The sequence below is a fragment of the Heterodontus francisci genome, chromosome 4 (genome assembly GCF_036365525.1).
Source record: "Heterodontus francisci isolate sHetFra1 chromosome 4, sHetFra1.hap1, whole genome shotgun sequence".
Taxonomy (NCBI): Eukaryota; Metazoa; Chordata; class Chondrichthyes; order Heterodontiformes; family Heterodontidae; genus Heterodontus; species Heterodontus francisci.
The window spans coordinates 92,370,298-92,398,059 of NC_090374.1; the positions used below are offsets into that span (position 1 = coordinate 92,370,298).

The 27,762-nt window shown below is 42.4% G+C and overlaps 1 protein-coding gene across 1 annotated transcript; it reads right to left on the reverse strand.

The window, feature by feature from the left end:
* Positions 1-17,241: 17,241 nt before the first annotated feature.
* On the reverse strand, positions 17,242-24,635 carry tmed7 (transmembrane p24 trafficking protein 7). The gene is made up of 3 exons (XM_068029867.1): positions 24,306-24,635; positions 21,126-21,371; positions 17,242-19,311 (listed from the first exon to the last, which is right to left on the reverse strand). Exons 1-3 carry the CDS (start codon positions 24,456-24,458, stop codon positions 19,075-19,077), a joined length of 636 nt encoding a protein of 211 aa, XP_067885968.1. The 5' UTR covers positions 24,459-24,635; the 3' UTR covers positions 17,242-19,074.
* Positions 24,636-27,762: the final 3,127 nt, after the last annotated feature.

Sequence of the window (27,762 nt, forward strand, 5' to 3'; positions counted from 1 at the left end):
CTTCCCCCAATTTAGCACCTTCACCCGAGGACTACTCTTATCCTTGTCCACAAGTACCTTAAAACTTATGGAATTATGGTCATTGTTCCCGAAATGCTCCCCTACTGAAACCTCGACCACCTGGCTGGGCTCATTCCCCAATACCAGGCCCAGTACGGCCCCATCTCTAGTTGGACTATCTACGTATTGTTTCCAGAAGCCCTCCTGGATGCTCCTTACAAATTTTGCCCCATCCAAGCCCCTAGCACTAAGTGAGTCCCAGTCAATATTGGGGAAGTTAAAATCACCCACCACTACAACCCTGTTACCTTTACATCTTTCCAAAATCTGTCTACATATCTGCTCCAATACCTCCCACTGGCTGTTGGGAGGCTTGTAAAAAACCCCCAACATCGTGACTGCACCCTTCCTATTCCTGAGCTCCACCCATATTGCCTCGCTGCACGACTCCTCCGAGGTGTCCTCCCGCAGTACAGCTGTGATATTCTCCTTAACAAGTAATGCAACTCTCCCACCCCTTTTACATCCCCATCTATCCTGCCTGAAGCTTCTAAATCCTGGGACATTTAGCTGTCAATCTTGTCCTTCCCTCAACCAAGTCTCTGTAATAGCAACAACATCATAGTTCCAAGTACTAATCCAAGCTCTAAGTTCATCTGCCTTACCTGTTATACTTCTTGCATTGAAACAATTGCACTTCAGACCACCAGTCCCGCTGTGCTCAGCAACATCTCCCTGCCTGCTCTTCCTCTTAGTCTTACTGGCCTTATTCACTAGTTCCCCCTCAGTTATTTCACCTGCTGACCTACTGCTCTGGTTCCCACCCCGCCTGCCACAATAGTTTAAACCCTCCCGAGTGACACTAGTAAACCTCGCAGCCAGGATATTTGTGCCCCTCCAGTTTAGATGCAACCTGTCCCTCTTGTACAGGTCCCACCTGTCCCGAGAAGAGATCCCAATGATCCAGATATCTGAAACCCTCCCTCCTACACCAGCTGTTTAGCCACGTGTTTAGCTGCACTATCTTCCTATTTCTAGCCTCACTGGCACATGGCACAGGGAGTAATCCTGAGATCACAACCCTAGAGGTCCTGTTTTTTAACTTACTACCTAACTCCCTGAACTCCCCCTGCGGGACCTCGTCACTCTTCCTGCCTATGTCATTAGTAGGGCTGTTCACCCTCCCCCTTCAGAATGTCCCCTGCCCGTTCAGAGACATCCTTGACCCTGGCACCAGGGAGGCAACATACCATCCTGGAGTCTCTTTCATGTCCACACAATCACCTATCTGTGCCCCTGACTATAGAGTCCTCTATGACTATTGCTCTTCTGCGCTTTGTCCTTCCCTGCTGAACAACAGAGCCAGCCGTGGTGCCACTGCTCTGGCTGCTGTTGTTTTCCCCTGATAGGCCATCCCCCCCAACAGTATCCAAAATGGTATACTTGTTAGAGAGGGGGATAGCCACAGGGGATTCCTGCACTGACTGCCTGCCCCTTCTAGCGGTCACTCATCTATCTGTCTGCACCTTGGGTGTAACCACTTCTCTAAAACTCTTTGTCTATGACGCTTTCTGCCACCTGCATGCTCCTAAGTGCATCCAGTTGCCGCTCCAACCGATCCATGCGGTCTGTGAGGAGCTGCAATTGGGTACACTTCCTGCAGATGGCGTCGTCTGGAACGCTGGAAGCGTCACGGACCTCCCACATCTCACAGGTGAAACACTTTACCCCTCTAACAGACATTTCTAGCACTAATTAATAAATAAATACTTATTAAATCCTGGCAGCTATTGCTGGACGGCCTTTCACGTCTCCAGCACACCCGCTTGCCTTGGGTAAAATACCCATGGAGGTGGGCGAGGGCCCTTAAGTGGCCGTTAAAGTGGCCACTTAAGGGTCTTGATTGGCCTTGGGTGGGTGGGCTGTTTCCCACACCCCGCCCCCTCCACCAGACCTCTGAAAACTCGTTCGGAGATGGAATTGGAGCGGGTAGGCCTCCCGGAGCCTGCCACTCAATTTTACGCCGCCCCCACGCCACCATCCGACCCACTGGGGTGGCGTAAAATTCCGGCCATTGTCTTTGGTCTCCGTCCATACCAGCCCACCACCACCCCACCTCCCCCAGCCCCGGCCACTGTTGCAGGCTGAACAAAATCGTTCTGAACTTCAGTGTCCTCTTTGATCATAAGCTGAGCTCCTGACTCTGTAACCGTTCCACCACGTAAAACCATCCTACTACCACCTTCATAACATCGCCTATCTCCACATCAGTCTCAGCTAATCTGCTGTTGAGACTCTCATCCATACCTATGCCACATGCAGACTCTACTATTTCAATGCTCTCCTGGCCATTCTCCCACCTTCCACCTTCCACAATATTCAGCTCTTCCAAAACTCTGCTGCCCATATCCTAACCTGCAATGTTCTGCTCACCCATCATCAATCATCGATCTACATTGGTTCCCAGTTGTCTCAAATTTAAAATTCTCATCCATCTATTCAAATTCTTCCAATGTTTTGTCCCTCTCCACCTTTAATATTCTCCAGCCCTATAAACCTAAACGGTCCTTTAACTCTGGCCTCTAGTGCAGACCGCACTCCCTTTGCCCAACCACTGATGGCTGTGCCTTCAGCCATCTAAGCCCTAAGCACTGAAATTCCCTCCCTAAACCTCACCACCTCTCTCTCCGCCTTCAAGATCCTCCTTAAAACCAACATTTGACAAAGCTTTTAGTAACCTATCTTAATATCTCCTACTCTGGCTCAATGGCAATTTCTGTCTGATTATACCCCATGAACCATTCAATGACGTTTTCCCACGCTAAAGGGGTTTGTAATTGCAAGTTGTTGTTTTTTTAATAGATACAGCACTGAAACAGACCCTTCGGCCCACCGAGTCTGTGCGGACCAACAACCACCCATTTATACTAATCCTACATTAATCCCATATTCCCTACCACATTCCCACCTTCCCTCAATTCTCCTACCACCTACCTCCACTAGGGGTAACTTACAATGGCCAATTTACCTATCAACCTGCAAGTCTTTGGCTGTGGGAGGAAACCAGAGCACCCGGCGGAAACCCATGCGGTCACAGGGAGAACTTGCAAACTCCGCACAGGCAGTACCCAGAACTGAACCCGGGTCGCTGGAAATGTGACACTGCGGTGCTAAACACTGCACCACTGTGCCGCAAGTTGTTGTACTGTAGGGCACCACTGATCTGTCCAGGCAGTGGAAGTGCTTTTTCAGCATGTCGGTCGCCTGTTCAATGATGGCTTTTGTAGCTCCATGGCTGGCGTTGTATCTCTCCTCTGCAGCAGTGGTGAGGTTTCTCACTGGTGTCAGGGGCCATGTCTGCAAGGAGTAACCTTCGTCTCCAAGAAGCCACCCCTGGATCTGAGTCAGTTCAGTGAACAGCACAAGCACCTTGGGATTGGCACAGGATAATGGCGTCATGGCAGCTGCCTGGAAAGCAGGCATAGATCTGCATAAATTGCTTACAGTGGTCACATACTAGCTGCACATTGAGGGAGTGGAAACCATTGAGGTATGCAGGTAGTCAGCCAGCGGGAGACTTAATGGCTACATGGGTGCAGGCTATGATCCCTTGCGCCTGTGGTAATCCCGCGATGGAGCCAAATCCGATGGCCCTCTGGGCCTGGATCTCAGGGTCCATCCTGAAGCAGACATCGTCAGTAGCCCTGCAGTACAGGGCATTGGTGACTTCCCTGATGCTGCGGTGCACCGCTGACTGTGTGACTCCACATAGCTCGCCAGTGGGTTCCTGAACTGATACAGAGGCATAGAAGTTGAGAGCCACTGTCACTTTGAGGGCCACAGGCATAGGATGTCCACAGAATCCCATCGGCTGTACGTCACCATTGAGCAGGGCACAGAGATGTGTCACCGCCTCTGACACTGGCGCTCAGACATCTGCAGGTATGTCACGCGGGAACTGTAGATGTACGGTGAGCTGTAGTGCCGAGGTCGCCTTGGGGGCTGCTGCTGTTCATGACTGGGGGCTTCTACGTGGGCTGCACCTGCCTCTTGGTTTTGCCTGCGGTGCATATGGCTCATCACGACAAGCGGATCAATGATTATAGGGTGTACCATCCCCATTTCCAAGTTGCAATTAAATTCAGTTCCTTCACTTCTTCGAAGGTACCTAAAGGGGCAGAGATTGATGTTTAGTTTAGTTTAGTTTAGAGATACAGCACTGAAACAGGCCCTTCGGCCCACTGAGTCTGTGCCGACCTTTAACCACCCATTTATACTAATCCTACACTAATTCCATATTCCTACCACATCCCCACCTGTTCCTATATTTCCCGACCACCTACCTATACTAGGGGCAATTTATAATGGCCAATTTACCTATCAACCTACAAGTCTTTGGCATGTGGGAGGAAACCGGAGCACCCGGAGGAAACCCACGCAGACACAGGGAGAACTTGAAAACTCCACACAGGCAGTACCCAGAATTGAACCCGGGTCGCTGGAGCTGTGAGGCTGCAGTGCTAACCACTGCGCCACTGCACCACTGTGCCGCCCCCTGATTGGTACATCAGGTGCTTTCATGCATCAACTATGTGGCGTGGCATGGCATTTCCCATCTTAGCTTCCACTAAGAGTGGCACAGCATGACCACATTCAGATTGCAGCAGCTGCTTCGATTGGCCCAGCAGCCAGATTACCTTTAAACGCCTACCGTCAATGGCACCGAGTGCCCCCCTTTATGGATGGAAGGTACACAGTTGATCCCTTCATGCCTGCGGAGCTGTGCCCCCAGTAAGACCATTCCCCCTCCAACCTCCCTACACGTATGCAGAGTTGAGACCTGTCTCGCAAAACTTACCTGCACAGGCTCCGATGACTGCTACTTCTGCTTTCCCACCGGCTTTTATTAGTCGTGAATGGGACGGCACGTGAGAGATGCCCGGTCACAGGAATATGCAGAACTATGGACTGAGAGGCAGCGGGATGCATAATGAGACAGTAAGTAGTGCTTTGAATATTTAAATTGGGCTGTCACCACCGAGCGATGGGGGGCCTCTCCCAGAAGACCCAAGACCCCTGACATTTTCCCCCAATGCAAATATAGTGCAATTGTATCCATGGTATATTATTTGTCTATTTGTTATATACTGCTAGAGGGGGGGGGGAAAAACGTTATTACTGTGATATCAGCCACTTGATGCAATATACCTGGTTAGGAAGGCATATGGGATACTTGCCTTTATTAGCCAAGGCATAGAAGATAAGAGCAGCGAGGTTATGATGGAGCTGTATAAAATGCTAGTTAGGCGACAGCTGGACTACTGTGTACAGCTCCGGTCACCACACTATAGGAAGGATGTGATTGCACTGGGGAGGGTGCAGAGGAGATTCACCAGGATATTGCTTGGGCTGGAGCATTTCAGCTATGAAGAGAGACTGGATAGGCTAGGGTTGTTTTCCTTAGAGCAGAGAAGGCTGAGGGGGGACTTGATTGAGGTATACAAAATTATGAGAGGCATTGATAGAATAGATAGGAAGAAACTTTTTCCCTTAGGGGAGGGATCAATAACCAGGGGGCATAGATTTATGGTAAGGGGCAGGACGTTTAGAGGGGATTTCAGGAAAACAAATTTCACCCAGAGGGTGGTTGGAATCTGGAACACACTGCCTGAAGGGGCGGTCGAGGCAGAAACCCTCACAACATTTAAGAAGTATTTAGATGAGCACTTGAAACGCCATAGCATGCAAGGCTACGGGCCAAGTGCTGGAAGATGGGATTAGAATAGATAGGTGCTTGATGGCCGGCATAGACACGATGGGCCAAAGGGCCTGTTTCTGTGCTGTATAACTCTGACTCTGTGACCTTTAAGTCCTAAAGTGCTGTCATTTTAAATTACCTTTTCACTGATGTCACATTTTTCTACTACACTCAATGCATCTACCTCTTTTTGGTTTGAAAAGCAATTTTTAAAAATTAGGTTATCGATTTTGAGAACTATTTCAATCTCAGTTCTGCAGCTATTAAACTACTTAAGCTCTGCGAACAGTATGTGGTGATGTGGCACTAAGTCCATGTGCTGTTATTAGCTGTGACAAGTTTGGATTTAGTTCTGATGTCTCCACAAGTACAAATAGCTAGCTCACAGGCATTTGCTAACAAGGTTGCACTTGAAAAATGGACACTTCCGTGAGAACTGCTGATACATATGGAAACATATCCCAGCATGAATCAGTTGGGCCAATTTTAACTGTTCTTTGGGTGGGAAGTTTCTGCACTTCCAACCCCATTCCTGCTCTGGTCCCACCTACTACCATTTTTACAAGGGCACTCTACCGAAATCAAGTAAATTATGTAAGTCAGGGTCCAATGACATAAAATAGTGCCCTAATTGCAATTTTGAATTGCAGGTTGAAATAGGTAGAGCGGGGCATCGTACTCTTCTCTCCCCACCCACCTATTCTCTGCTAGTAGTTAAAATCAGTACTAGTATCTTCAAGAAGGAAGCAAACTGAAAATATTCTTGCAACCTATTATCCTAAATGTGAAATATAAGATTATTTTGGAGCCTTTCTCTGTAATGGTAATGTAAGGTTAATTCAGTTCCCATTGGATTTGAAGCCAGTTGGTGCTTTGTTTTTGAGTTTGAAGTGTATTGCCTGTGATTCATACTCAAAGAAGCAAAACTGCCACAAACAAATTTGAACAAAACACTGTCAGGGTAGCATGAATCTATATTTAAGAATGATTTGTTGCCTTTTCGGTTGGTTCATTAACAAAATTTTACTTTCTAAAAATGGAATGTGGGCAAAGCATTCCTTGGAATTCTAAGCATCTTTTTGGATGGCATTTTAAAAACTCCGCTCATGATTTTAAATGATAAAGTGGGGGCTTGCAACCTTTGGCAACAGCTGTCAATATCAAGCACTCCTTGGTTAGAAATAACTTGAGTTAGAACACGATGAATCTCTTTCCACAACACTGCAATAAAATTCTTTAAGCCTAAATTCAGACAGGAAAACATTTCTACTGCTGCAGTATGATATTTCCCTTTCCAACATAATTTTGGCTTCTGTGAGTGGAATTGTCAATTTAGTACCAAAATACATTTCAGGAGGGCTTTGCCTTTGTTGCTGTTAACATCACTCACAACAAAATTATCTAAAATGTTTTTTTAAAAAGTCAGTTTAATAAAATAAAAATGACCCAGGTATACAACTACGCAAAGAACTGCCTAATAATCAGATTAAGCTTATCGACGGAGGTATAGTGATCTATCTATAGTGGTATCTTGCAGGATGGGCCTTGGCCTAACACCTAGGTTTCTCAATTCTTAAAAAAAGCTGTTAATGAGGATATTCTTTTCGCTCCTTCCTAATAAAGATCCTTACATCACCAACTGCTGCAACGAGTGAAGGTACAAGTAACACAGATGTGACAGTTTCTTAACTCTGAAATTAATTAGTATTAAAATCATAATACAAACAACATCTGGGAATGAGAGAATGAGTGGGACACTAATATACCGTTTGCAATTTGTTAAAAATTTTGCAATCTTCTTCAGACTACTTCAACTATAAGTGCAATAACTTGGTTGCATGTACACAGCAACATTTGACAGTCCATTGATACATTTCTACTTGTGACTGTGACCTACTTGAAGCCATTGCTCTGGAGATTATTCTAATTATAGTGAAAGTACATCAGACTACTAACTTGTATCTAGTGTTCTGTCAGTGGAGTTTTCAACAGGACATTTTTAAAAGCTAATAATCTCATGTTCTACCTACAGCATAAAAGATACCCAAAATATATAGTACAGTATGTGATTGAAGATAAACCAACCTAATATCCCAAAGGCTCAGCTCAAATTGCTTATTAGGTGTCAACATATGAAACACTCCAATGAGGCCTGGACAGCTGATAGAGGCACTAACATTTACCTGTGGAACCACATGGTCTTGCATTTTTAACACCACTTTTTACAGTTAGAGTTGAAATTATAATGATGCTCGCATTGGATTATATGCTGCTTCTATGATAGCTTTCACAATAGTGTGATGTGGATTATAAAGATGAAGTTAAACATGCAATTTCACTGACTCCTATTGCTTTCAATACCAAGAAATTGATTGATTAATTGCATCTTGGACAAAGGGGCAGAGTGTATTGTCGCCAAATTTGCTGATGATACAAAGATAGGTCGGAAAGCCAGCTGTGGGGAGGGAAAGCAAATTGTGAGGAGGACACAGAGTCTGCAAAGTGATATAGATAGGTTAAGCGAGTAAGCAAAAATTGGACAGATGGAGTACAAATGTGGGAAAGTGTGAGGTTATCCACTTTGGGAGGAAGAATAGAAAAGCAAAATATTATTTAAATTGAGAAAGACTATAGAATGCTGCAGTACAGAGAGATCTGGTTGTCCTTGTACATGAAATGTAAAAAGTTAGCATGTAGGTACAGCAAGTAATTAGGAAGGCAAATGGAATGTTGGCTTTCATTGCAAAGGGCATGGCAAATAAAAGTAGGGAAGACTTGCAACAACTGTACAGGGCATTGGTGAGACCACACCTAGAGTACGGTGTACAGTTTTGGCCTCCTTATTTAAGGAAGCAGTTCAGAGGCTCACTAGGTGATTCCTGGGATGAAGGAGTTATCTTCTGAGGAAAGGTTGGGCTTATACTCATTGGAGTTTAGAAGAATGAGAGGTGATCTTAACTGAAGCATAAGATTCTGAGGGAGCTTGACAGGATAAATGCTGAGAGGATGTTTCCCTTTGTAGGGAAATCATGAACTGGGGGCATAGTTTCAGAATAAGGGGCTGCCAATTTAAGACAGAGACGAGGAGGAATTTCTTCTGAGGGTTGTGAATCTTTGGAATTCTCTACCCCATAGAGCTGTGAAGACTGAATCATTGAATATATTCAAGGTTGAGAGAGACTGATTCTTGAACTATAAGAGAGTCAAGGGTTATAAGCAGGAACGTGGAGTCGAGGCAACATCGGATCAGCCCTGACCTTACTGGAGCAGCTCGAGGGGCTGTATGGCCGAGCGCTCCTATTTCTTATATTGTTTAACTTCACCACAGCAGAAGCTGACAATCAACAGCTAAAGTTTAAATTCACACAGTACCTTATTGCTGAGAAACTATTAAGAATTCTACAAGTATAGAAACAGGAATAGGCCACTCAGCCCCTTAAACCTGTTCTGCAGATCATGACTGTACCTAAACCCTACCTGTCTTTGAGAAGCAGATGACAAATTTCAAAAACTCATACTGCAATTTTTTTTCTTATTCATTCACAGGATGTGGGTATCGCTGGCAAGGCTAGCATTTATTACCCATCCCCAATTGCCCTTAACTGAGCACTTGTTGGCCTCTTCAGAGGGCAGTTAAGAGTCAACCACATGGCTGTGGGTCTGGAGTCACATATAGGCCAGACTGTGTAAGAACAGCAGATTTCCTTCCCGAGGAACAATCGTGAACCAGATGGGTTTTTACAAAAATGCAGTAGATACATGGTTACCATTACTGAGACTAGTTTTTAATTCCAGATTTATATATTAACTGAATTTAAATTTCCCAGCTGCCATGATGGGATTTGAACTCATGCTGGTGGATTATTCCAGGCCTCTAGATTACTAGTCCAGTAGCATAATCGATATGCTACTGTACCCTTAAATTGGCATTGAAAATGACCATAGATGTTGATTGTTATTTACTCCTGAATATGATTTATGGGGAATTAATATATAAATGTAGTTATAGCTCTCCATTGGCTGTGATTACAACTCTGCCATATATCACAAGGCTTTATTAACCATACAAAATGGTTATGGTGCTTGAGAAAACTATTTCTGCTTTCCAGTCCTCGACATAGTTTGCCCCAGCCAGCAACTAGATATATTTTGACGTTATATGTATAACTTTAGTAACAGTAGCTGTTTAATAATTTATTACACCAGAGCTGGCGGGCAGCCATAAAGACGGGGCTAAAGTGTGGCGAGTCGAAGAGACTTAGTAGTTGGCAGGAATAAAGACAGAGGCGCAAGGGGAGAGCCAACTGTGTAACAGCCCCGACAAACAAATTTCTCTGCAGCACCTGTGGAAGAGCCTGTCACTCTAGAATTAGCCTTTATAGCCACTCCAGGCGCTGCTTCACAAACCACTGACCACCTCCAGGCGCTTATCCATTGTCTCTCGAGATAAGGAGGCCAAAGAAGACACTTGGAAACAAAACATCAATAAAAGTACCAAACATGTTCGACCAGAGTTTCTGCAGTCTAGTGACAACACTCAAGAGCCATTCCCTTGTTGACATATTCTATTCTAGACCTTCCTCAAATAGCTTAGAGCAGATACAAATGTTGGAATTATGAAAATCTTTAGAGCAACACATTCAAATTAGGATGAAGTTTTACATGCATGATACACTCTGGTACAACCAAAACTACACAATTTATAATTTTCAGAAGGATGCTGAAAAATGTAATACTTTATTTTTCTGTCATTTCCATGTAGTTTGGAAACCACTCAACATTTTGGTCATCTGTTTATAAAGCCATATTTAGGATGGGGTTGGAGAACAAGTACATTCTGTACTATTAGAGGCCTTGAGTAGGAACGCAGCAAGAAATATAGCAGCTATAGGCATTGGCTTAATGCCCATCCCTAATATTTGAGAAGTCATACTTCTGCAGAGATCAAATTTAAAACAAAGCAATCTCTAGGTCACTGCAAAATATGTAGTTGAACTTTTAATTTTAGTGAATGGAGTAGAAGTTTAAGTATCACTAATATTTCATGTCAAATGCAAAACTTAGGGACTGTCTGATTGCTGCTTCGAGCTGTGTAACCTCTCCCCCCCACCCCCACACTATAAAATGCCAGTTACATGCCTCTCTATTGTCGAGATGCACTCTTTTCTGGAAATGTAACATTGGCCAGAATGCTAAATTCTATGGAATCTCACTCCAAATGCACTCAAAAAATTGGGGGTTCAACTCACCTTACAATCTGAGCATGTAAAGTTCAGATGACATACAAGTGCACTTCCAAAGGAATAATTTTATTTGAGATGTTAAAGCAAGACCGTCTGCCCATTCAGATCAGTGTAAAAGATTCCATGGCACTTTTTCAAAGAACCATAGAAGTTTACAGTACTGAGGGCATTGACCCATCATGTCTTGTCAGTTTTTTGCCAGCTATAGTGTAGTGGAATATCAACCAATCTGCTACCTCCCAACCCCGTTTTACATCTCTACCACAGATGAAAGTTCCACCTATGTGTCATACCAGTGATTCATTTCACCAAGCCAACACATTTAATGTTAAAAATGGTTCAGTCATGAAACTGATAATTCAAATGTTTATTGGCAGTAATTTTTGACATTATTTAATGAAACTTTGGGGGACAACAAATCTGAAGCAAAACAGTGAAATATCAAATTTCCCTTCTCCACCTCATCCATATTGCACCTCTTCTACCATCTTCCCTATCCCAAACATTCTTTAACTTTCATGCATTAGTGTTCTGTTTTTTATGTGAAGAATGTGTAAGACAAACAAAACACAACCAAGTGTAATGACTGGATCATGAGGGATACACTCAAAACATTTATAGAAATGACTTTATAGGGAGTACTAGGATTCAGAAAGACACCAATTTAACTGCACTTATTTTACGACAGTGACATCACAGGCATACCCAAAAGCAGTCATCAGCAGCCTCTTTAAAATGAGGCTAGGGGAGGGAAAAGTGTCTAGTAGCATAGATGTCTACCTCAAGAGGTTTTTCCCCTTGTCAGCAAACATACAGGATGCTACACATCACCATCTTTCCCACTCTGAAGGCACACTAAGCAACACTCACCTATACAGGTCCACAATGTGTTCTTGCATGGCCTTCTCAATTACAGACCTTCACAATATGCTCGTTCCGGGAAAGGTTTAAATCATAAAATGCACTGGTATATTTTTCTACTAGCCATATCCCATTAAGTCCTAAAATAAATGCAAAATACTGCAGATGCTAGAAATCTGAAATAAAAACAGAAAGTGCTGGAACTGATGAAAGGTCATAGACCTGAAATGTTAACTCTGCTTCTCTCCCCACAGATGCTGCCTGACCTGCTGAGCATTTCCAGCACTTTCTGTTTTTATCCCATGAAGTCCTTTTTCCAAGCAATTAATTTCCTTTTAAAAGAATTTTGGATACTGCTTCAACAGTGGCTTGTGGCAGAAAATTCTAAATTCTCATCACCTTCTGTGTAAAGGATTTTTTTGTAACCCCTTTCATTGTTTTTTTTCCACAATTATCCCAAGTTTCGAACCCCAAACCCAGAAGTATAAGGCCACCCCCAGCCCTTGAGACCCACGCTGAAGAACAGCAGCCTGCCACTTGCTCCGAACATGGACATATCTGTAGTGGTTGCCCTTCGCCATCCTGAAATGTAAACAAATTCAGAGTACCAAGAGTTGAAACACTATGTAGAATCACTTCAAGCAGAGGTGGATCTAAATATATTGGATTATAGGATATTGATTTAAATGTTGAGTGCTATTGATTATCAGCAATGAATAGAGGTCATACAGATCACTGTAAATAAGTGCCAATTTTTATCTGAAAGGGTTTATTTTCCATTTTTACCATCAAACCGGACCAATGACCGTACCTTCATTATTGACAGGCAAACAGATCTGCGCCCTGGCCTCTGCACCGAAGCTCTTGAGCAACGAAATAATGAGTAAGGAAGGTGATTCACCACCTGCTTTTGAAAATCATCTAGCATCCTCCAAAATAACTTACATATAGGGAATTGTGGCAGTGTTCAAACATCAAAAAACAAAGAACAAAGAAAATTACAGCACAGGAACAGGCCCTTCGGCCCTCCAAGCCTGCGCCGATCCAGATCCTCTATCTAAACATGTCGCCTATTTTCTAAGGGTCTGTATCTCTTTGCTTCCTGCCCATTCATGTATCTGTCTAGATACATCTTAAAAGACGCTATCGTGCCCGCGTCTACCACCTCCGCTGGCAACGCGTTCCAGGCACCCACTACCCTCTGCGTAAAGAACTTCCCATGCATATCCCCCCTAAACTTTTCCCCTCTCACTTTGAACTCGTGACCCCTAGTAATTGAATCCCCCACTCTGGGAAAAAGCTTCTTGCTATCCACCCTGTCTATACCTCTCATGATTTTGTACACCTCAATCAGGTCCCCCCTCAACCTCCGTCTTTCTAATGAAAATAATCCTAATCTATTCAACCTCTCTTCATAGCTAGCGCCCTCCATACCAGGCAACATCCTGGCGAACCTCCTCTGCACCCTCTCCAAAGCATCTACATCCTTTTGGTAATGTGGTGACCAGAACTGCACGCAGTATTCCAAATGTGGCCGAACCAAAGTCTTATACAACTGTAACATGACCTGCCAACCCTTGTACTCAATACCCCGTCCGATGAAGGAAAGCATGCCTTATGCCTTCTTGACCACTCTATTGACCTGCATTGCCACCTTCAGAGAACAATGGACCTGAACACCCAAATCTCTCTGTCCATCAATTTTCCCCAGGACTTTTCCATTTACTGTATAGTTCACTCTTGAATTGGATCTTCCAAAATGCATCACCTCGCATTTGCCCTGATTGAACTCCATCTGCCATTTCTCTGCCCAACTCTCCAATCTATCTATATTCTGCTGTATTCTCTGACAGTCCCCTTCACTATCTGCTACTCCACCAATCTTAGTGTCGTCTGCAAACTTGCTAATCAGACCACCTATACTTTCCTCCAAATCATTTATGTATATCACAAACAACAGTGGTCCCAGCACGGATCCCTGTGGAACACCACTGGTCACACATCTCCATTCACAGTACCACTGAAGACATGTTTCTATCTTACTGAAGACCTCCAATCAAAATCTGATCCAAAATGTTAAAATTAAATCTTTTTTGAAAAAGTAAATATTCTGTGAGGAAAGCAATGACACTAAAGTAAACACACTTTTTCACCAGAAAGACAGACTCAATTTCAATTAGATTCCAGTGTTTGATAATTCAGTTTTGACTTTCACACCCCCACATATTGAACATTTTATGCATGGGCTCTACTATTTGAAATGTCTACATTTTTCAATTGGACACACAAGGTAAAAACAACTAGTAAAGAGACAGCTGGGGGCAGGGGTGGGGGTAGAGAGACAGACAGAGAGAGAGGGAGGAGGGAGAGAGCACGATAAAGATCACTTCTGACAGATGGACATCTATTCGGTATACTCAGCATTGCTAAAAGCGTGTGTCAGGCATTGACTCTATTGCAAGCAAAAAGAATGCCGGGTATCTCACAAATCAGTGTCCAACGTAGTGAAGAGAAATTAAGTCAATAAATCTGTGATCTCAGTTAAAGCTTCTTCACAAAAATGTAGTTGTTTTGATCAATAGTAAGATACATTTTTAATGCCTTTATTTTTCTGAAATTGTGTCACCAGCCCCCTTTGCAAGACAAAAATAGTAACGTGGCTCATGACATGAAAAGGTTGGATAACCCTGGTCTGCCACAAGCCTACCTTCACTGGTGAATATATGCGTGGGATTCCTACATCCCCATACGCTATAAGAATTACTCTTTCAGCAATCTCAATCTCAAATGGCTCAAGCCATTTGCTCTGTGCAATCTGGACACCAAAATGGGTCATATCAAAGCTACCCTGCTGGATAATGGCTACCCCGATCAGATCATCGCTCGTTGCGTATAGTACAAACACATGAATGGGCCTATGGCTGTCACTTTCGGACCTGAAAAGTGCCAAGTCTACCTTAAATTATCCTGGAAGAGTAAAGCATCGCAAATATTTGAGCAACAGGTGAAGCTAGCCACTTCATACTGCTACTATGCAGTAGCAACAAGTGGTATTTTCCAGTAAGAGGATGTCGCCATCAAGCACGGTTTTAAACATTGTTAGCTTTAATTGCAATACTGTACTTTGAATGATACACTGAACAATTCTCCATAACTGTCCTTTCAAAATAAACAAAATGCAGTATCTGTGCCATTCAATGAGCAATGATCAGTCAGCAAAAATCAAAATGTACCTCTGCAATTTTGAATGTGGATAACACTTGAGTATTGCTGAAAAAAGACAAGCTGTTGAAGCTTTTAGTCTTGCACTCATCAGGACAGATCCAAGAATGCCAAGTTTCAAAGGGAGCAACAATTTATTCAGCATAAGAGTACTGATTGGTTGGCAAGTCGACTGGTCGAGGCATTGCTATGCAAATGCACCAGGGAACTGTTGTCGCTTACACTTTTGTTTAATTCAAAAAAGGCACAATGCCTGGACATGTTCCTTTTGCCCACAGAGGACAGGTCTCTGCATATGAAGATATGTAAATTCTAGCAAGCTTAAGTGAACCACATTGCGAGCCTGACAATCTTAAATTGGTTGTTAGCGTAATTCTTAGCACATTCGGGATTGTTCAGTAAGTGCTGTCCAATTGTGGAATCGCATCTAACGTCGGACATTGCATTCTGAGTTTTGCAAGTAGAGGCTGGTTGAGTATGGTCAGTACTCTGCCTATTGGAAACAGCCGAAGGAATGATCCACCAGTTGTTGGGACATGCGGTTTATGTTCCTGGCATTGCACGGCACTGAAATTCATATACCACATTACTCGTGTGTGGTAGGCACAGTGACTAGCACCACAGCCGCACAGCTCCAGGGACCCGGGTTCAATTCTGGGTACTGCCTGTGTGGAGTTTGCAAGTTCTCCCTGTGACCGTGTGGGTTTTCACCGGGTGCTCCGGTTTCCTCCCACCGCCAAAGACTTGCAGGTGATGGGGCAATTTACAATGGCCAATTTACCTTAGTGTAGGTAGGTGGTAGGGAATATGGGATTACTGTAAAGGTTAGTATAAATGGGTGGTTGTTGGTTGGCACAGACTCGGTGGGCCGAAGGGCCTGTTTCAGTGCTGTATCGCTAAATAAAATAAATAAAAGCTTGAACAGCTTGTCTTTTTTCAGCAATACACAAGTATTATCCACATTCAAAATTGCAGAGGTACATTTTTGTTTTTGCTGACTGATCATTGCTCATTGAATGGCACAGTTGCTGCATTTTGTTTATTTTGAAAGGACAGTTGTTATGGAGAATTGTTCAGTGTATCATTCAAAGTACAGTATTGCAATTAAAGCTAACAATGTTTAAAAGCTTGCATGTGTTTTGCATAATTATTTATTCTTCCCTGGCCCTAGGGAAGACCTTGATTTGGGGTAAGGACTGTATTGTCATTTAGTATTTTCCAAGCAAACTGCTTTGGAGTGAGGAAATCTATTACATCAAGTCCAATAGTCAACACAATTACTCTGCATTTATGCATAAACAGAGACCACCTATTTCTATCTCCTTATCTCCCAACTCATCTGCTCTGGAAACCCTCATCCATGCCTTTGTTACCTCTAAACTTGACTATTCCAATGCTCTCCTGGCTGGCCTGCCATCTTCCACCCTCCACAGGCTTCAGCTCATCCAAAACTCTGCTGTCTGGTGCTAACATACACTTAGTCCCGCTAACCCTTCACTCATGCCCTTGCTGACCTACATTGGCTACCCATTAAGTAATGCTTCTATTTTAAAATTCTCATCCTAATTTTCAAACCCATCCATGGCCTCACCTCTCCCAAACTCTAAAACCTCCTCCAACCCGACAACCCTCATATATCTGCACTCCTCAGATTCTGGCCTTCAGCACCTCTGATTTGTATCTCCCAGCATTAGCAGCTGTGAATTCAGTTGCCAAGGCTCTAAGTTCTGGAAATTCCACCCTAAACATCTCTTCCCTCTACCTCCTAAGACATTGCTGAAAACCTACTTCTTTGTCCAAGCTTTTGGACAGCCACCCTAATATTCCCTATGTGGCTCGGTGTCAAATTTTGTTTGATCACGCTCCTATGAATTTTTTCTACATCAAAGGTGCCACATAGATGCAAGTTTTGTTACAGTATTAAAAAAGGCACTTTTATAACCAAATGTACACTTGCAGAGTTAATTATCTGACTGTATGAAGACAGCAAGGAACCTTGCCTACCACTAACATAATAGAAAACCAATGATACAATGCCCACAATTTCCCATACACACTTGCCCTAAGCGGAGATTCCCACTCCTGACATATACTTCGTCTGCATTAAAATCTATTACTTCTGCGTGTATTAAGATATTTCAGAACAGATATCAGATGCACAATTTTATCATTTTTTTTTTATTGTCCAATTTCACAGACCTTGTTCTTACACTTACTGATAACCTTACCAAAGCAGGCTTACATTTTAATGCCTGAAAACTGAATGAAAGAGTAATAAGTAGAAACCATGTAGTCAGTGGTTTAAGCTACAAGACATGACAAACACTAAATGCACAATGCTTATCAATACAATGTCTTGTATTTCAATAATTTATGCATTTGTAACAAATCCTGTGTTTGCATTCATACAAGATAAAATTAGCACTCATTGTTTCAGAATTTACAGTGCAATATGAACATTTTTAATTAAATGGAACAAAACAGTTTTCAAACACAAGAACTTATCCTAAGTACGCATTTTAAACAGTTACTATTAGAAGTACTGATCTGGCTTGTAATTCTGGCAGATGTACTGCCACAATAGGTTTTACAGTTGAGAAGTCAGCTTGCATGATTATAGCATACAACAGACGTCCATAAGTGTACAAATGACTTAAATTGGCATGAGTACTAAAAAAAATGTGCAAGGCCAAACTTTTATTTAGGTGAATAATGTGGGTGAATAATGTTAAATATAGGGAGATTTCAGGGGGAAAAAAATCAAATCATTACATGGACAGCATTAAACCGACAAGTCTTAAGCATATCGATAGAACAAAAGATCAGGCAAAAACAAAATAAAGTTCCCATTGTTTTCCTCTGGAATATTTATCACTCACCTGCCACCAAAAATTGGAAAGTTTGTGAAACTGTGTCAATGCATATATTTATAATAACCAGTATTAGATTTTTTAAAAAATCTTTAAAGAAACCAATAAGTCTTAAAAATATATTTTATTTTGGGTCAAGCCTTTATATCAGTCCCACTCAGCCAATGTGAAACATGCCATGGACAATTTGTTATCCCCTTTACACTTCTAAGCAGAAAGAAATTTACACCCTGGCATATACAATAATCCCAAATTCCTCTTTTAATCCTCAGTGGTTTGATTTACTCAACACTTGGTAATTTCAAACAAGAAACATATATGCAAAACAAACAAGGTTTCACAAAATCAAAGTGAAGACCAGAAAGTTTATTATAAAATAATATCTTACTTTGAAAATCACATTTTCCCAAGTTACCAACCTTTTAAAATGGCTGTTCCACTGTAGACATAACTATCAGAAAACCTTGGAAATTTAAGGGGTATCTTAAAATAGCTAAAACATTTACAGGATGTAACCTGGCTTGATTTATTTTGAAATACTGTCATGTATGCACATCCAATGAAAAAGGTACAAAATTGCTTCTCAATGCAAAGAACAGTATGCTTAAGAATTGCCACAGTATTCCTATTGTTACATCTTTAATAAACCAAAACAAAAAAGTGACAATTGTGTGATTGCTGCTGCTTAAGAAATGTCTCAAATACCTGGATGCCAAACAGACTAGATCGGTGATAAGTGAGGCTGGTTGGGCTTCAAATTAGTTTGGATGTCTTGAAAACACCCCAAGAATCATATTTCATTGATATGATTGCAAGGGATGAGATGCACCATTTATTGCTATGCTCAAAAAGCATGAATTATCATTTAACATAAGCAATGGCTTTTCCCCCTAGGGGACAGAGCCCATAATGCAGATATCTGTTGGACATCCAGCTGCAGTAAAATTACACTATCTTAATCTTTGAATATTTGCTCTGGGTGAATAGTCCAAAGTGATGAGAAAATCAGTTCAATAAGGATTTTAATCTTAACAGCTTTCCTGGACCTAATCTTCAAACAAACAAGTCACTGAACTGAAAACTGTTAGGTGCTGCTTAGACCTTGGGCCATGGCTACACATTATGAACCAACACGTGTAGAAGTGGTTCTTCTGTCCGAGAAGAAGCTCCTGAGGAGAACCACCTGGCCAAGACTCACAACCAACAAGATGAGAGCTTCTCCTACAGACCAAAAAGCAACCCTTGAGTTGAGGTCCTCAGCACGACTTCGACCTTGTGCTTCCCTTAGGCGAAAATGCGTTTGATAATCGATGACAGACTTCATGGCTTCGTGCATTGTGACACAAGCTGACTCCATCTGTTTTTTTTTTTAAATGGAAAGCATAAATATTTTGAATAAAAGAGAACTTTAATTCCAATTTAAGCAAAATAACTTGCCACTTATATTCAGCAAAACCCCATAAAAAGCACACTAAATATAGTGGATCAACAGTGCCCGAAGTATCACTCACTTCAAGAAATATTTAGCAAAAAAATTGCATCAAGTCTTGCCATATTTGTTATCACAAATTATAGTTAAACACAAACCTCTTGCCCATTAAATTCTTTTTACACGGTTACTAAGGTTTTTTTCCCCCCAATGTATTCTTAATTAGTAATCAAAAGATGCACCATTCTGTGAGTATCGCAACAATTTTGTCAACACGTTTAGTAAATAATGCTGAGACAAAGCTATTTCCCATTGAATTTTAGATTTGCCACACCCTATCCTGTCCCATATCAAGGCACAGTTGGGCAAATAGAAGGACCTATGTGTGTATATTTCTCAAAAGGGTGGGAAGAATTGCTTTAAAAACCTTATTTTAGGTCCAATTATATGTCTATAATTATAGGTGCATCATAGGCCAAAGAAGTTAATGAAAATAAGTATCCCTAACATGTAATTTGAGATTATCTTTCTAAATAAAAATCTTTTCATTCTAGGACCACCTAGTATTTCTTGCTGAAACTATGCCAGGCAATCTGTTCCCAAAGTTCTGCCAGTAGTAAATTACTATTTCATCCTCTCTAGAGAAGGACATGTGGAAGTAGTTGAGGTGATAGCATGTTAGATCAGTCACATGGCAACACACTGGTACTCATTACATTACATAAAACTTAAAGGTTTGCCTACATTACAGTCATTTCCTACAAAGCCATTAATTAGGAAATGCTTTTACAATGCTTTGGAAAATAAGACAAAAATGCAATATATTTTTATAACCCCCAAAAATGTATTAAAAACATTGATCTTTGAGAATATTGCAAAATAAATAAGTCCAAGGGTTTGTTTGCTCATTGAAGATATATACAATTTAATTGCAAATGTTTTATTTTGAAACTGCAAAGGACACAGGGGCCCTGACATTTACTGGGACAGTAGCAAGGAGTATTGTACAAGATGGAGTTTTAACTCCACCGATTGTGTGTTTTACAGGTTGGATGAAGAAAGATCAAAGAGTTGGGGTGGTAGTTTACAGATAGGCTTGTTGAGCCTGGAGGAATTACTCCTGCATCACTTGGCCCACAAACAGCACCATTAAGCCTGATGGATCTGGCCCCCTCTCACCTCTCTTAATCTGCCAGGTTTTCCGAGACCCAGAAAACCCAGCCAACATAGATCAAAATAGAATACACAGGTTTCAATGATTAACCCACCTCCCATGGATTGATCTCCTGACCCTCACTTTGCCGGTGTTAAAACCAGGAGCGGGTGGGCTGGGTTCCTGTTTCAGACTCAGCATTTTGAACTTTCCACCTAACTCAAAGCCCCCTGTTTTCAGGGTTTAAAATTAGTCCAAGATCTCTAAATGGTTGTGTGGAAACTGAAATCAGCACAGTCCATTAAATAACAGTGCATGTGAATTCACACTAACAAAGAGTGAATAATGCCATTGCCTGCATTAGCAAATCACACCATTCACATTCTGTCATGTGAGATTGTCAGCCAAACCAAAATTTCTTTTCATAACTAATGCAGCTAAATTTGGCAATATTTTTGGAACCTTATAGCAGACCAGGTCAAATTAAAAGCAAATATATTGCTAAATCTTTAAGACTATTTCTCTGGATTCAACCTGAAAGGGAATCTATTAAAAATTTGCATAAAACCCAAGCTTTATTACTTCATACCTGAGTCAGTGCAGAGACTCTGTTTTCATTGGGAAACAAAGGAGGGTCATCCCCAACCTGGAAATCAAAATACACGGTTTTGTGTGTGAAGGTGGAAAATTCATTGCTAAAACAGAACTTGTAAGTTCCATTTTTTGCAGCTGTGAAGGTGAAACTGTCATACTGTTTCTTCATCTCTTTGTACAAAACTGCACCATCAGCATCTTCCAACCGACAGTCCACATCGTAATGCCCACCAGTAATGACCTGTTAACACATTAGGGCACAATTTAGGTGCACAAAATTCACAAGTCTCAAACTAAACAAAAATAAGTCAACACAATGCATAAAACCTAAGCTAAAAAAGCTAAAAAAATTATAAAGAAAAGGTTTCACCAACACACCTCATCACCAGAACATATTTTCAGTTGAATCAGAAAATGCTGGAAATGTTCAGCAGATCAAGCAGCATCTGTGGACAGAGAAACAGTGCTAATGTTTCTGGTCAACCTGAAACATTAATGCTGTTTTTCTCTCCACGGATGCTGCTTGACCTGAGCGTTTCTAGCATTTTCTGTTTTTATTTCAGATTTCCAGCATCCGTACTATTTTGCATTTGTTTCAGTTAAGTCAGGTTGTTATAATACTTTAAACCTTTCAAGCTTTAAAAAAAACACAACATAATGGATTGTAAGTAATGTATTGAAAAGAAAAGGACAAAATATCATAGCTGATTAGCGCATGGATACTGTTCCAAAGACATCCACACAAGTTCCTGACATCAGGCAAAGCGGCTTGCAAGAGATGTTGAACTTTTTTTGACAAAAACAATTATACACCGCCTTCTGGACAGTAAAAGAATATCACTCAGACCTCCCCAGTAATTTGCTTCAAATTTCAGCCAGAGGCAAGTGAGTGACAGACTAGGGACCCATTCAATAAAAACATTATTTGGAACAGAGAGCAAGGAAGTCCACAAAACATATGTTTCAAGACAACAAATTATCTAATCATGGTGGTATCAGAAATTAAAGATGTATTTTTAAATTGTCCACTATTACATTTTGTACACACATATGTATGATTATAATGAACTGGGCAAATAGTGCATAATTGCACATAGCTTACTGAAAACAGAAGGAGCTTGCATTCATATTTGATAACAATGTCAAATACATCAATATGCAATACATAAATACATGTAATTGTCAGTCCCACAGGTCATAATTTATGCTGAATTATAGGAGGTTTCAGCAATAGACCCATTGAATTTAATTAGGAATTGGATCAAGACTGCCACAATATTTTTCAGGTGCAATGTTTTTCCAATATAAAAACCATATGCATGGAGATCAATTTAATGCTTTATTCAGTCTTGAGATTTAACATCTAGCAATATTGAGAAGAACTCCCCTAACTACATGATGGTCATTTTGGGCTTTCTCTTGCCTCCAGCTCTGTAGGAAAGAAGGTGGCATGCTACAGAAATCCATGGCATGTAACTATAATCATGTTCCTTCACCTTTAAGCAATACCAAATCATGATGAACGCCAGCTCAAAACATGATTTCTAGAGCTATTCAACTCACCCAGCTGGTATCAAAATGGATACGATATTACATCGAGAAACACTACTGACCATTAACATACTGGGGAAACAGATGGTAAACTTAGAAAAATTAATTCTCGTCTCACAAAAGAATGAGGTGATCAGGTGTGAAAGTCAATAAAGCATAGGTGATATGGTTCTTTCTTAGAGATGAAAAAAGCTAAAACAGTTTTACACTTCATTGGAAGTGCCCCACCTCAAGCAAACCCTCCTTGTTCCAATAGAGACTTTTCTGTGGATTAACAAGATTAACTTTTGTCCAATAACACAAAAGTAAAATAATGCAAATGCTGGAAATCTGAAATAAAAGCAGAAAATGCTGGAAATACTCAGCAGGTCTGGGAGCATCTGTTTTTGTTCAACTTTTGTCCAATTGTTTCTCCCAAAATTATGTTTTTGTGGAGATCAGAAACTATTTAATTTGAACTGATTTGACTTGTACAATTAACAATAACAATCAGTACACTACATTTAATTTCAGAATGCAATTTTCTTCTATTATATGCATCTGAAGAGACGCACAATTGACCCTCCTTCTTGTATAGTAGCTCCTCTGCAGTGGCCGAAAGGAGGAAAAACAAGCCCCACATCCCATACAACACAGGTAGCAACAACTACTTGCATTTATATAGTACATTTAACATAGTAAAATGTCCCAAAGTGCTTGACAGCAGCATTATCAAACAAAATCTGACACCAAGCCACATAAGGAGATATTAGAACAGTTTCCAAAAGCTTGATCAAAGAGGTAGATTTGAAGGAGCATCTTAAAGAGAGATGGAAAAGTTTAGGGAAGGAATTCCAAAACCTAGGGCCTTGGCAGCTGAAGTCACAGCCACCAATGGTGGAGTTCAAGAGGTCAGATTTGAAGGAGCACAGATACCTCAGAGGTTTGTGGGGCCAGAGGTGATTAGAGTTAGGGAGCAGCAAAACCATGAAGGGACTTGAAAACAGGGATAAGATTTTCAAAATTGAGGCATTACCTAACTAAGAGCAAATATAGGTCAGTGAGCTCATGGTGTTGGGTCAATAGGACTAGGTGCAAGTAGGAAACAGACACTAGTTTTGGATGACAAGTTTAGAGGGTAGGAGGCTGGCCATGATGGCACTGGATTGGTCAAGTTTAGAGTAACAAAGGCATGGATGAGGTTTTCAGCAGTAGATGTTGAGGCAGGAACAGTGTCAGACAATGTTACAGAAATGGAAGTAGGCATTTAGTGATAATGCAGATATGGTTGGATGATCTTTGGGTCAAATATGACACCCAAGGTGGCGAACAGTCACATTCATGCTCAGGTGACAGTAGGAGACATTTATATCATGTCAGTTCATCAACTGTCACTCAAACAATGAATATTGTGTACAAGGAGAAATTTAATGCCAAGCCCTCAACTGGACTTGTAACCCAGAGAATGCTACAGATGTTATGCCTCAAATTACTCAGGGCATACAAAAATATCATACCCCCTCTTTCACACCGATTACTCCTCCCCCCATCACACCCCACCATCACCCCTGGCTCGTTGTGATCACCCCATCCCCCCAACCGCCCCGACCATCTATCAACCCCCCGAGCCCGGGCCGGGCCTTACCTGGAACTCCAGCGTGCACTTGGTGCCCTGCACGATGTCCTCGTAGAAACACTGCTTGGCGTTGTCGGGTAACTCGAAAGTGAGCTCGGAGCCGCGGACCAGCGGCACCAGCAGCTGGGCCCACAACAGCTGCAACAACAGCCTGGCCCACATGTCGGCTCGGGCTAGCCTTCCCTGTACGCAGGGACTGGAAGAGGGGCCGTGGGAAGCAGGAGCGAGCCCGCCACCGACTTTCTCTGCAAATGGATTTCAATCTGAACCGGTGGCTGCGGCTCCAACTGCTCAAGTGCCCGGATGTTGAGGCACAGGAACCAGACGTGGCAGCGCGGCTCTACCCGGATGTCTGACCTCTCACCCCGTCACCCGAAAGAAACAATGCGCCTGCGCCATTCTGACCATGGAAATGAGCGGAGTAATAACCATTCTGATCTTAAAACTGGCTCTTTTTATTTGACACGGAAAAAAATAAACATAGCTCAGTATCTGTAAGAGGGTTTGAAATAAAGAAACGAAATAATTTACATTTATATAGTGCCTTTCAGGGCATTCAGTGCTTTATAGAAACATTGAATGGTTACAAAGAGGCCATTTGGCTCGCCTTGACGATGCCGGCTCTCTGCGACAGCAGCTCAGCTAATCCCAGTCCGTCGCCTTTTCCCCAAGACCCATAATTTTTTTCAGACTATTATCTAATTCCCTTTTGAAAGGCACAGTCAAATCTGTTTCCACTCTCCACACTCTCAGGCAGTGCATTCTAGATCATAACCACTCAGAATCATAGAAAATTTAAGGCACAGAAAGAGGCCATTTGGCCCAACATGTCTGTGCCAGACGAAAAATGATCCACCTATTCTAATCCCACCTTCCCACATTTGGTCCGTAGCCCTGCAGATTATGGCACTTAAGGTGCATAAACAGACTCTTTTTGAATGAGTTGATGGTTTCTGCCTCAACTACCTTTTCAGGCAGTGAGTTCCAGACCCCCACCACCCTCTGGGTAAAAAGGTTTTTCTCATCTCTGCTCTAATTTTTCTACCAATCACTTTAAATCTATGCCCCCTAGTCACCGATCTCTCTGCTAAGGTGAATAGGCCCTTCAACTTCACTCTATCCAGGCCCCTCAACATTTTGTACATTTCAATCAGATCTCCCATCAGCCTTCTCTGTTCCAAGGAGGATAATCCCAGCCTATCCAATCTTTCCTCAAAGCTGCATATTTCCAGTCCTGGCAACATCCACTGCGGCACAGTGGCGCAGTGGTTAGCACTGCAGCCTCACAGCTCCAGCGACCTGGGTTCAATTCTGGGTCCTGCCTGAGTGGAGTTTGCAAGTTCTCCCTGTGTCTGCGTGGGTTTCCTCCGGTTTCCTCCCACATGCCAAAGACTTGCAGGTTGATAGGTTAATTGACCATTATAAATTGCCCCTAGTATAGGTAGGTGGTAGGGAAATATAGGGACAGGTGGGGATGTGGTAGGGATATGGGATTAGTGTAGGATTAGTATAAGTGGGTGGTTGATGGTCGGCACAGACTCGGTGGGCCGAAGGGCCTGTTTCAGTGCTGTATCTCTAAACTAAACTAAAGCTTCTCTGTACCCTCTCCGGTGCCATTACACCTTTCTGTAATGAAGTGACCAGAACTGCACACAGTATTCAAGTTGTGGCCTAACCAATGAGTTATACAGTTCCAGCATAACCTCCCTGAATATTTTATACCTCGGCTAATAAATTAAAGGATTCCATACGCTGCGTGAAACAATTTTCCCCGTGTCGCCTTTGGTTCCTTTGCCAATTGCTTCAAATCAGTGTCCTCTGGTTCTCGATCCTTCCGCCAATGGGAACAATCTCTTTCTATCCACTCTGTCTAGACCTCTCATAATTTTGAACACCTCCATCAAATTACCTCTCAAACTTCCCTAAGTAGAACAGTCTCAGCTTCGCTAATCCATCCAAGTAACTGAAGTCTCTCAGACCCAGGGCCATTCTCGTAAATATTTTCTGTACTTTCTCTAATGCCTTCACATCCTTCCTAAAATATGGTACCCAGAGTTGGATGCAATATTCCAGTTGAGACTGAACCAGTGTTTTACAAAGATGCGTCCCAATTTTATTGCTTTTGTACTCAACGTCTGCAATTATAGAGTCCAGGATCTCGTATGTCTTATTAACCGCTTTCTCAACCTGTTCTGCCACCTTCACTGATTTGTGCACATATATCCCCAGGTCCCTCTGCTCCTGCACCTGCTTTAGAATTGTATCCTTTATTTTATATTGCTTTCCCTTGTTCTTCCTTCCAAAATGTGTCACTTCACACTTTTTGGCATTAAATTTTATCTGCCACAACTTCAGGCGTGACAGGGGAGGGGATAACAGAGGAGGTGGCATTGCACTGTTGATCAAGGAGTCAATTACTGCAGTAAGGGGGGATGATATCTTAGAAGGTTCTTCAAATTTGGGTAGAACTAAAAAACAAAAAGGGGGCAATCACTTGGCTGGGAGTGTACTGCAGGCCTCCAAACAGTCAGGGAGAGATAGAGGAGCAGATATATAGGCAAATCTCAGAGAGATGTAAAAATAATAGGGTAATAATAGTAAGGGATTTCACCCACCTAATATCAACTGGGATTTCTTTTGGGCCTCCTTATCTCGAGAGACAATGGATATGCGCCTGGAGGTGGTCAGTGGTTTGTGAAGCAGCGCCTGGAGTGGCTATAAAGGCCAATTCTGGAGTGACAGGCTCTTCCACAGGTGCTGCAGAGAAATTTGTTTGTCGGGGCTGTTGCACAGTTGGCTCTCCCCTTGCGCCTCTGTCTTTTTTCCTGCCAACTACTAAGTCTCTTCGACTCGCCACAATTTAGCCCTGTCTTTATGGCTGCCCGCCAGCTCTGGCGAATGCTGGCAACTGACTCCCACGACTTGTGATCAATGTCACACGATTTCATGTCGCGTTTGCAGGCGTCTTTATAGCGGAGACATGGACGGCCGGTGGGTCTGATACCAGTGGCGAGCTCGCTGTACAATGTGTCTTTGGGGATCCTGCCATCTTCCATGCGGCTCACATGGCCAAGCCATCTCAAGCGCCGCTGACTCAGTAGTGTGTATAAGCTGGGGGTGTTGGCCGCTTCAAGGACTTCTGTGTTGGAGATATAGTCCTGCCACCTGATGCCAAGTATTCTCCGAAGGCAGCGAAGATGGAATGAATTGAGACGTCGCTCTTGGCTGGCATACGTTGTCCAGGCCTCGCTGCCGTAGAGCAAGGTACTGAGGACACAGGCCTGATACACTTGGACTTTTGTGTTCCGTGTCAGTGCGCCATTTTCCCACACTCTCTTGGCCAGTCTGGACATAGCAGTGGAAGCCTTACCCATGCGCTTGTTGATTTCTGCATCTAGAGACAGGGATAGTCTTAGTGTAAAAGGCTTAAAGGGGGCAGAATTCTTAAAATGCATACAGGAAACCT

What these genes read in the sequence shown, in the direction of transcription:
- tmed7 (XM_068029867.1), bottom strand. Translation starts at nt 24,458, where the DNA reads ATGTGGGCCAGGCTGTTGTTGCAGCTGTTGTGGGCCCAGCTGCTGGTG. An exon ending in AGTGCACGCTGGAGTTCCAG is followed by an intron (nt 21,372 to 24,305) that starts GTAAGGCCCGGC and finishes ATGTGTTAACAG; the next exon opens with GTCATTACTGGTGGGCATTA. An exon ending in GAGTCTCTGCACTGACTCAG is followed by an intron (nt 19,312 to 21,125) that starts GTATGAAGTAAT and finishes AAAAAAAAACAG; the next exon opens with ATGGAGTCAGCTTGTGTCAC.